Source organism: Thermobia domestica, chromosome 3 (assembly GCF_964235325.1).
Source record: "Thermobia domestica chromosome 3, izTheDome1.hap1.1, whole genome shotgun sequence".
Lineage (NCBI taxonomy): Eukaryota > Metazoa > Arthropoda > Insecta > Zygentoma > Lepismatidae > Thermobia > Thermobia domestica.
The window spans coordinates 165,483,389-165,494,756 of record NC_137456.1 but is presented as its reverse complement, the minus strand read 5'-3'; the positions used below and the strand labels follow the sequence as shown (position 1 = coordinate 165,494,756).

At 36.3% G+C, this 11,368-nt stretch overlaps 1 protein-coding gene across 1 annotated transcript; it reads left to right on the top strand.

The window, feature by feature from the left end:
- The first annotated feature begins 586 nt into the window (after window positions 1–586).
- Window positions 587–10,486, top strand: LOC145682012 (uncharacterized). Its single transcript, XM_081753616.1, has 3 exons — window positions 587–1,979; window positions 5,354–5,508; window positions 10,025–10,486. The coding sequence occupies exons 1-3, from the start codon at window positions 587–589 to the stop codon at window positions 10,484–10,486; spliced, it is 2,010 nt and encodes a 669-aa protein (XP_081609742.1).
- The last annotated feature ends 882 nt before the right edge of the window (window positions 10,487–11,368 follow it).

The following is an 11,368-nucleotide window of genomic DNA, read 5'->3' as shown; positions in this document are numbered from 1 at the left end:
ACTACCTCTCAATCCTCCATCGATGCCTTGTTACAAGATGGCGCATACATATTTAAGAAGCGTCATAGGGTGGAACCATCCCGAACAAGCCTCCCTCTTCCCATTAGATGTGAAAAGTGCCAGGTGTATAACCAACATATAACGGCTAAGTGTCCAAATGTCGTAAAATGCGGCTACTGTGCTGGCAACCATGATACTAAAGAGTGTCCGAATACGGGAAAACCACCTCTATGCTCGACCTGTTCCAGTGACAAGCACCCAACATATAGTTATAAATGTAAAGGCAAACCGAACCCAACTCCTGACCACCCGGAGATGACGGTACCGCTACGTACCATAGATTCTAACGTGTCTTTGTCACAGTCTATCACCTCTCCTCTTATTGTGGAAAACTTCCTCCGCTACATAACACTCATATTACAAAATATTTTCCCATTCCAACGTCAACTTATACTAGACCATGTTATAGCAGCAGCCTCCGCTATATTTCAAGTTAACTTATATGCTACATATTCTGGACCATACGTTCATTTCCATATTGCTCCACGAGACACAGCAGTTTAACTCCGTAATTTTGTGTATGAATATGGCTCTTACACTTCTTTTTCTGAACATTCGTTCTTTAGCGCAACATCGAATATTATTTGAGCAGTTACTGTTGGAGGAAAATATCGATTTATTTGTACTAAATGAGACTGCACTCAAACCTGCTACTTATGTCCGATTTCCTCGATATCAATTTCTTCGCTGCGATTACGCAGACAATAACGTCCGAGCCCAAGGTGGCGTTGCAATTGGAGTTCGTAATAAACTCACTTATAGATGCAACTCTGTTCCGCAGCATATGCAGTTACCGGAACACCTAGTGACAACAGTTTACGTTCCGCAGCTTATATTAACAGTAGCTACAATATACGTTCGACCAGGTCATATCATTCCTCTTGCCTTCTTCACCTATTTGTTTCATCACTTTAAACATCTTGTTATATTAGCCGACGTTAATATTCACAGTCGCTCTGCCCGTGATAAAGATGAGTTTTTCGATCATGTCACTCTTAATTTAAATGGGCATGTCCATCAATTGCCCAAACATACACGACCAAGCAGTCAGACTACACCCGATGTTGTTATTAGCACTGCCTCTATGGTCGATAAATGCAACATACATGTACTAGATTGTATCGGCAGCGACCATCTTCCGGTGAAAGTCGTTATCAACCATCAGAGACAACAGCTATCTGAATTAACTATGAGAACTATCATGTTATACGACAAGGCGAACTGGGATCAGTTTCGTACTGATATAGATATTGCTCTTGCCTCCTTTGTACCACCGACATCAGAGACCGACCTTAATAATACCGTCCATAGCATTAGCACAGCTATCACCAGCAGCGCCAACAAAAACATACCTACATATCGAGGCAAAACATACCAACCTATGCTACCTCCGCAGTACTTGGCTCTCGTCAAAAAGTCTCGCACTTACTTTCGAAAATACGAACAAACACGGAATCCAGAGTATTTGACTCAAGCAAGACGATGGCAAAGGACAGTTCATAACTATATTGTTGCTCATAAACGGCTTACCTGGAGCAAAGCATGCAATGAATTGAATACAGAGTCACATCCCACTAAATACTGGAAGAAATTTCATCTTCTAACTGGACAGACAGTTAGTTCATCTTATCCTCTCATACAGGATAATCAATCTCTAGATACAGATCAAGATAAAGCAGACGCTTTAGCCACCCATCTTCAGTCAGTATTTACACCTTCGCCTTGCACACATCAATTCAGCCCTAGAGTTTCTGAAGAGGCAATTGCACAATTACTTCAACCTTCCATCCAGCACACTTTGGAAGCGGATAATCCTTTGACTCGTGAAATCACCTCCGCGGAGATACAGTCCATCATCAAGCGGAAACGTAGTACTGCCCCAGGCTTTGACCAAATAACTTACAGATTACTTAAGGAATGTTCGGTCAATTTTTTCATATTTCTAGCATCGATATATACATTTATGCTTAGAACTGGTTTCTATCCTCTTGACTGGAAGGTATCTAAAGTCTGTATGTTTCTGAAACCCAACAAACCATCGCATTCCGTACAATCCTATCGTCCAATCCAGTTAACTTCCACGTTAGGTAAAGTCTTTGAAAAAATACTCGTATCTCGTTTACACCCATACATTATGGAACTACAACTTCTACCTCTCCATCAAACTGGATTTCGACCTCATTATAGCATAAATGATCAACTACTTCGTCTAACTACCATTATTACCAATCATTATAATAAGTCTCTTCCGTCATGTCTCGTTTTAATGGATCTGGAAAAAGCTTTTGATCGGATTTGGCATTATGGATTATTTTATAAACTTCTTAAACTGGGTCTTCCTGTTACATACCTCCGAGTCATATTTTCTTTTCTACTCAACCGAATAGCCTATGTCAGCATAAACAACTCATTATCACATCCAGTCTTCCCATACACAGGAGTACCGCAAGGCTCTAGTCTATCTCCTCTTTTGTACATACTCTATGCTTCCGATTTACCATCTCCATCACCGAACACTTATCTCTTTCAATATGCTGATGATACAGCGGGTCTAGGTCAAAACCCCCACAGCCAAAACCCCCACACTCAAGAAATGTCAAAACACCCACACAAACGGTCATAACCCCCACACAAATGGACAAATCTCCCAAACGCACGAACGGTCAAAACCTCCACAGCCAAAACCCCCACACTCAAGAAATGTCAAAACGCCCACACGATCGGTCATAACCCCCACACAAATGGACAAATCTCCCAAACGCACGAACGGTCAAAACCCCCACAGCCAAAACACCCACACTCAAGAAATGTCAAAACGCCCACACAATCGGTCATAACCCCCACACAAATGGACAAAACAGCCACACATAGCAACGGTCATAATCCCCACATAAATGGACAAAACTCCCACAAAATCGGACAAATCCCCCACACTCTGAAATGATCGTTATTTCACGTCTTTGTTGCGGCTCTTTATGACGCCCAAGAAGAATAGTTGCAACATCAGTTTAAGTGGAATAAAAAATGTTATTAAAAAGTACAAGGGCAATACATGAGTATGGGGGTTTTGTCAATTTGTGTGGCAGTTGTGACTATTTCTGCATGTGGGAGTTTTGTCCAGTTGTGTGGGGGTTTTGTCCATTTATGTGGGGATTGTGACCGTTGCTATGTGTGGCTGTTTTGTCCATTTGTGTGGGAGTTATGACCGTTGGAGGTTATGACCGACTACCAGTGTGGGGGTTTTGGCTGTGGGGGTTATGACCGTTCGTGTATTTGGGAGATTTGTCCATTTGTGTGGGGGTTATGACCGATCGTGTGGGCGTTTTGACATTTCTTGAGTGTGGGGGTTTTGGCTGTGGGGGTTTTGACCGTTCGTGCGTTTGGGAGATTTGTCCATTTGTGTGGGGGTTATGACCGTTTGTGTGGGCGTTTTGACATTTCTTGAGTGTGGGGGTTTTGGCTGTGGGGGTTTTGACCGGTTCCCGATACACAGCTTTTCTTACACTGGGAAACACAATACAGCAGATTAATACAAACTTACAGACAACAATTACTAGCTTTCTGAATTGGTGTAGTAAATGGAGACTTTCAGTTAATGAAGACAAAACACAATCACTTGTTATTTTACCTCCTAAATGCCGCAGTAAAGTTAGAAGAAATCCAAATTTATTACAAATACGTGTGGGAGATCACTTTCTTCAGCCAGCAAAAACTGTCACATACTTAGGAATCATTTTTGACAGTAAGTTGCGATGGACACCCCACCTTCAGAAACTTGCTATCAAAGCAAAGAACCGTTTACAACTTCTTCGTCGTCTGGTTGGCCAGACCTGGGGTCTAAATTCCAAATTATTGCTTAACACATACAAAGCATTTATGCGGAGTATACTTACATTTGGACACATAGCCTGGTGTTCAGCGCCTCCGAAATTTTACAATAGGCTTGAAATTCTAGAGAGACATGCCATTCGTCTTGCATTTAGGATCAAACTTCCGTATCATAATACTGACTTGTATGAAAAAATTACCTTTCCTCCGCTTGTTCAACACATAGCACAATTGCGTCATAAGTTCATAGCTACCAGTCTCCATGATCGTAAAGATATCTTTCTTGACACCATATTTACTGATTTACAACAAGAATCTCCATCTAAGTACTGCTATACACCACTCAGCGTTTTGCTTTCCATATACATCCGCACCCTTCCAGCAGATCACCATCATGCCATCTTTTTCCGTCACCAACTCATCCGTCAACATCTCCCGCATCTTTTTCCATCATAGCACTTGTCTCTCTACAACACTAATCTGGGCTTACCCCATGTTTCTCATCAGTCCTGAGACGCCCCAGGACAGAAGATTAATCTGCATTTGTTTGTACTAACATCTATATGTTGTGTTGTGGCGTTACGAGCACCTCACTCATCATCATTTATCCATTTATGCATTTTCTACGTTATTCATTAGTTTCAGTTTTTTTTCCGCACCTTTTGTTATATTTTTCTATGTGCACCTTTCATTACTAGTTTGGTATTATTGATATATTATTAATGTTATTGTTGTTTAATATCTTTATTTTTTGATTTTTTGTTAGTGTATAATAACAATGATTGTTTCACAGCTCCTTACCCAACTATGAGTTTAATAAAGAATAATTGATGCTCCTACACCCCTGGCCAAGAGAGAGGGCGAAACCCTCTAGTGGCCGTTTCTTTACACCCATTGATTCCAAGTTCTTTACCAATTAACAAATGTTGTACTTAAATTTATGTCCATCACCTTCCAACACAATAAGTAAAGTACTGTTACTACCCACCACTCTAAAAAAAAAAAAAAAAAAAAAAAATTTTGTAAAGGTCAAACAATCAAATAATAAAATATGGTACCAGAGGTACTCCGATTTAAGAAAGTTGGTCAAAAAGAAATATCTAGAGACTAGAAAATTTTACTTCTTAACGTTGGGGAACAGTATTTTTAATGACAGTTTGTACTTCTGGAGAACATTCAAACAATCACATAACAAACAAATACCAAAACATAAAATATAATAATACATCAGTGTCAGAAATTTTATACATAGCAGAATGTTTTAAAGTTGTATTTCATAATTCTTTTCATTCTGATTCCAACCAAAATAAGAAATGTAAGGTTCTGAAACCGACAGAATATAATGATAATTATGTACCCATTTGTACTCCATCTATCACGCAAAAAGATATCATTGAAACAATCAGTAAAATTAAGGGAAGTACTACACCTGGGCCTGATAATATTCCATATTATGTCATTAAAGCCTGTAGTAATGAAATAGTGTCAAATTTACCTATTATATGTAACGCATCGTTAAAGGCTGGAGTGTTTCCTTCAAAATGGAAGCAAATATATGTTGTTCCAATATACGAATCTGGCGATAGATATGATGTTAAAAATTATAGGCCTATTAGTTTGGTAAGTGCATTCTCTAAGATTTTTGAATTAATCGTACACCAACATTTATATTTTAATGTAAAGAATATTTTAAGTGATACGCAACATAGTTTTTATAAAGGTAGATCGATTTCAAAGAATATCATTCATTTTACAGATTTTACGTACTTCCACTAAAAAGTAATTTACAGGTTGATGTTATATATGTCAAAGGCTTTTGAGTCTATTAACCATAAATTACTTCTGAATAAATTATCAGACACTGGCCTATCACTGTCTTATATTAAATGGTTTGAAAGTTACTTACCAAATAGAACTTTTAAAGTAAAAATTGGGGGAAGGTTCTAGAACACAGGTCCTCCCATATAGGTTAGTAGGTAAGTTGGTTCCTTTGGTAGTACCAAAATTTAATATTTAATTCATATAGTATTGCCGAGTGAGCGTGAGCGAGTAAAGGCGGGTTAGAGCCCCGCAGGACACGTTGTTTTCGGTCTTTATTACAGGTAAATAGGAAGACTGAACCTGTGTTCTAGAACTTTGCCCAAAATTGGCAAGGTAACATCTAGTCAAGGTCAAATAGGGAAGGGGATACCTCAAGGGTCTCCCCTGGGTCTGCTTCTTTTTTCTCTATTCATCAATGATCTACCAGGAAAAGTCAGGTATTCAAAAATACGATTATACGCAGATGACATAAAGCTCTTTAGAGTAGTTAATAATGAGTATGATAATTTTCTCCTGCAGAAAGACTTAGATCCAGTAAATCATTGGTGCGAGAATAATTTATTAACAATTAACTCTGAGAAAAACAAATATATATGACATTTACTAATAAAACTCAATACTTTGTCAGCAAATATAAAATTCATGGAGTAAGAATAAACAAAGTAGAACAAATTAAAGATCTTGGTATTATTTATGACAGACAATTAAAATTTAGTAATCACATAAATGATTCAGTGCAATCAACGAGAAAAACAGTAGGTTTCATCTTTAATCAGTGGTCTGATTTTTTAAATGGTAGTTCTTATGTGTACTTATATAAGACACTTGTTAGATCCAAACTTGAATTTGGTTCAGTCGTTTGGAACAGTTTGTCTAATATGCTTATTAACAAACTCGAAGCAGTACAGAAATGTTTTATACGACTACTATGTTATAAAATAAAAAAGGACTACTATTTACACGAGTATGAATATTGGTTAACTTTTGGGGGACATCAATCTCTAGCAGAAAGAATAAATTTTATGGATAAATACTTTATTCAAATGGTATTGGATAATAAATATAGTAGCGGTTACTGCTTGGAAAATATAGTAATAAGAGTGCCGTGTTATAGTGTAAGAAGTCAGTCAACATTGGTAGCACTAAATTCAAAACGTGAAATATTGAGAAGAGTGACAATGTCTTATAACAGTTTAAATTGAACATATGTTGGGAGAAACAATAGAGCAACTATTTTATTTTATTATATTTTTTCCAACTGTTTTAACTTCATGACAAGGGTCTTGATTTTATTATTATTATTATATATCGGCAGAATATCTTTAGTTATAACATTTTGTTCAAAGAACCAATATTTTATGTGAAAAAGTGACAGTAGGTAACCAGGATCTTTTACATAGAGGATACGAAATTTTAAGCAAAGTTGAGACATTATTTAAACGATAGTTAAATGAAGCTTTAATTTCCATGGTTCTGTAAATAGTATTTTATGATATTGACTGTATCTATTTTAATCTTATTTTATAATCAGCTTTAATCTTGTAATGTGAATATAATAAACTTCTGACAAGAGTCTTAACCTACTAATACTCATTCTATATCACAAATTTTCTTATCTGTTTTAAATGATTGTATAATGGTCTTAACACAGTGCTGTATTTTTGCCAATGAGCTGTTCACGGCACTGAAAATAAAGTTATTATTATTATTATTATTATTATTATTATTATTATTATTATTCGGTGAGAGCGGTCCCGGGTTCGATTCCCGGTGGGGTCACTCGGTCGAAAAAGTGTAACACGCTTTCTCAGGCCAGCCACCCTGAATGAGGTTTTCCTGGGTTGTCCTTATTCACACCAGGCAAATGCCGGGGTGGTACCTAACGTATAGGTCCCAGGCTGCTTCCTTCCTTCCTTCCCTTTCCCCGGATAGTGTGCTTGCCGAGGGACTTCATCCTTCAAATCGTGAAGGTCTAAATGGCCTTCGATGCCGAAAGCCCAAAAATCTAAATCCTAAATCCCTATTATTATTATTATTGGTAGTAGTATTAGATCCTCAGAGCAAACAGCCGTATAAACAAAACTATGCATCATTTAAAATCGTTTGTTGCTTTTCTTTCTATAAAACTATCTTCTTTTTAAATTTTAGTTACTATTCAACCTCAATAGGCTTCTTTACAGCCAATAGTATTATCTCCTTTTGTTTTTCTACTTTCTACCTCAAACAAACGGTGGTATTTGTACTCTACCCTTTTCAGGATAGTTACATTTGTTTATTTCTTCTCTTTTACATTATAATTTTTTTCGAAGTTGTCTGAATCTTGTGTTATTTTAGAGGATTCATATTTTCTATTTTTTTTGGGGGGGGAGGACAAACATGGCTTCTTTTAAATTTTATTCAACATATATATTAAGTTTTATAAAAGAAAATGCTCAACAGCAAACTTCCATTGTTTCTTATTTCAAGAAAAAATCCCTCCCGCCCTTATTCGTTCTTTTGAGCAAAGGAGAACTGCATTTTTTATATTTTTTATCATTTTACCGCCTAATCCCTCAAATCCTCGTAAGAGGCGCTTCAGCTAGTTTTACTCCCCTCAATTCTTGAAATTATCCGCCAAATGTGTCTGATCTAAAAAATGTTCATCGGCTATCTAAATTTGTTTCTAAAATTTTATTAGGTTTCCTTTTTGTAAAAATCTAAATAGTTTTTGGCAACTTATGTATTTATAGTGCTGTTCGAACGTAAAATTTTAATCTCCACTCCTCTATTAAGCTATTTGGGTTCAAAAATTCACGACCGCTGGTGCACTTGCTAAAAGGGATTACTTGTTGTTTGCCACGACTCGATTTTGGTATTCTTTGCCACGGTATTGTTCTCTCTGGCTTATTTTATATCACAGTTATGAAGATTGATTCATAAGCTAAGGGTTGCCAGATGACCATATTATAATAATCAAATATGTTATATTCATTAAGACAATATAACAGATCAAATCATGAACAGAATACATACAATACAAACTATTACAAGCACGTTATTGGGTTACTGCGCTATTGGCTTTTAACGCCACGGTTAAATTTATTCAAGGTGAGTTCAAGCACTCGATATAATAATTTATTTGTTAGAAACTCTCCAAATGAATTTTCAAAATTAATATGACGTACTTGAGCTCGACTATGTAGCCAACATTAAATCTAGGCATATCATCAGGACCACCCATAAAGGGGGTAGCAATCCAGACAAATGGGGAGCCAAACGTTCCGAAGGGGGCATGATATATATATATATATATTGTAACCGGCCAGTTATAAACTTTTTATGTTGTACTTTGGTTCTAAATTCAACTCTTAAAGATGAACAAAACAGGAAAAGATTCCTTTATCTAAATACAGATTAAAACTATAATAAAATGTTAAGAATTATGTAATTGTCTGTGAATTCGTTTTATGTGCTGAAGACAGTTTGACTTACATAATGAACTTCCTCATTATGTAAATCTTGCGTTGACAGATTTCTTCGTCTGAACCAAATTCCGACTTGTACATGAACCCGAGTTTCTGGGTCATGCCATGGATCTACGTCACTTTGGGTAACAACCTCAGCAAAAGAAATAGTATATAACCTCACGATATTTCCGGGATAGAGAGAGAGCGACCAGAGATTACATCGTTGATAGTCTCAATGTAACTGAGTTATTTGAAACAATTTTGTCTTGAGACTTCGAACATTAAATTCTACATCAGATAAAATTTGGAAAGTCACTGTTGTGTCAATAAGGACTTGGGCTGAGATTGGACCTGGAGTGACTGTCGTGGGACAATAATTTTCAACAAGAAAATCAGGTATGTGCTTAAGAAATCTGTCAACTGCCAAAATGTCTCTACACATAAACCAATTCACAAACATCTCATGACTTCACTAAAATTAAAATCAATCACACATTTGAGGCTTGTATCTTTTATTCACGCCTAGAATTTCTTAGTTAATTTAATGTTACGTAACACTTCTATCAGGAGTATAAGAAGGAGTCGGTTATGTTTAAGAAAGAAAACCTCTCGCAATGTACCCCCATTAGGATAAACCTTAAGCATAACCACATGGTGGAAGACGCGTTAGGCTTACGCCTTTTCAAAGATCCTAGGTTATTGTAAGATCTTAAAAAAAAGTGAAACAATGAAACAATAATATAGGTATAATTTATAAGTTACTTTAACATGTAGGTGATTATTAATGTTAAAATGGTATAAGGGATTTACTCGTATTTTAGATATACAGGCTTATAGGTTCAAGGTTCTTATTTTATTAATGTTCTTAGGTGAATGGTATGTCTTTTAGACAAGTTATAAGGAAACAAAATGAAGCAATAGACGAATTAGACAGTACATTAGATCAGATTCTTCAGTGTGTTACTCCTCCTAGACAGAGAAAATACGTAATTACTCAGGTATCTGATACACGATTAACGTTTAGAAGTACGAACAATTCTGGCAATATTAGTAGCGATCAAGGTCACTCAAACATGCAGGCTAATCCAGTAACGGTAAACATACAAGCAGATTTATGCAAGCTACCGCGTTTTGATATAAAGTCAGGAAATGACATAGTTGCATTCTTTGAGGAATTTGACGACGCATGCCAAATCAATGGTTACGATGATAATAAGAAGAAATTGTTATTGCCAGCTGTTTTCAAAGGTCAGTGTAGGCAATGGATAAAAATATTCTTAGACAAGAAGGATGTTGACAATGCACAGTATAATAACTTGAAAAGGAGTTAATAGAAGAATTTCGAAATTCAAATTTTGCATTAGACATTGAAGAAAGAATTAGGGATAGGTTGCAGAAGGAAGGAGAGCCTATAATAAATTTTGTATATGACATGTTAGCCCTTATAGAGAAATTTGACAAAGACATGGACGATACGAAGAAAATAGGGTTAATAGCATCAGGGTTGCTACCTTACTATATAGACAAACTAGGAATAAAGACATACGACACTATTGATGAGTTTATAGAAGATTTGTTAAAGGTAGAGAAAAATAAATGTAAAATAGAAAGAAGGAAGAAGCGTGAAAAGGGAAAAGAGAAAAAAGAGTCAGTTTCGGTGCAGGAATTAATAACTAGAATTAAGAAACCAGTACGAATAGGAGATTCATCAGATAGTGATACAGATGATGATAAAATAGTGATAGCTAAGGAATCAAAGAAGTCTCAGAGTAGTCAAAAAGACTCAGTAGAAAATAAAGAAATGAAGGTAGAACCATCATCTAGTACGCAAATGGCGCGAATAGAAAAAACACTAGAAGAGTTAAAACTAACAATGATTTGTCAGGCACAAACAGTAAACAATACAGAGAAAGAAAATAATTCGTCTCAAAATTTTCGAGGTGGAAAGCAAAAGAATTTTGAGGCCAAAATAAGCAAAATGGTCAGAACTCGAATAATGGTAGAAATTCGAATAACAGAGGAAATTTTAATCAGAATAAAGGGAACTGTTCTCAGAATAGAGGTAATTTTAATCCGAATAGAGGTCGTGGTAAAAGACGTTGTCAAAATAATTACAATAATAGGCAGGGTTGGAATCAATGGAACGGACCACCACAACAGTATCCTGTGTATTATCAGCCAGTACAACCACAGGGGCATAACAGTAATTTAAA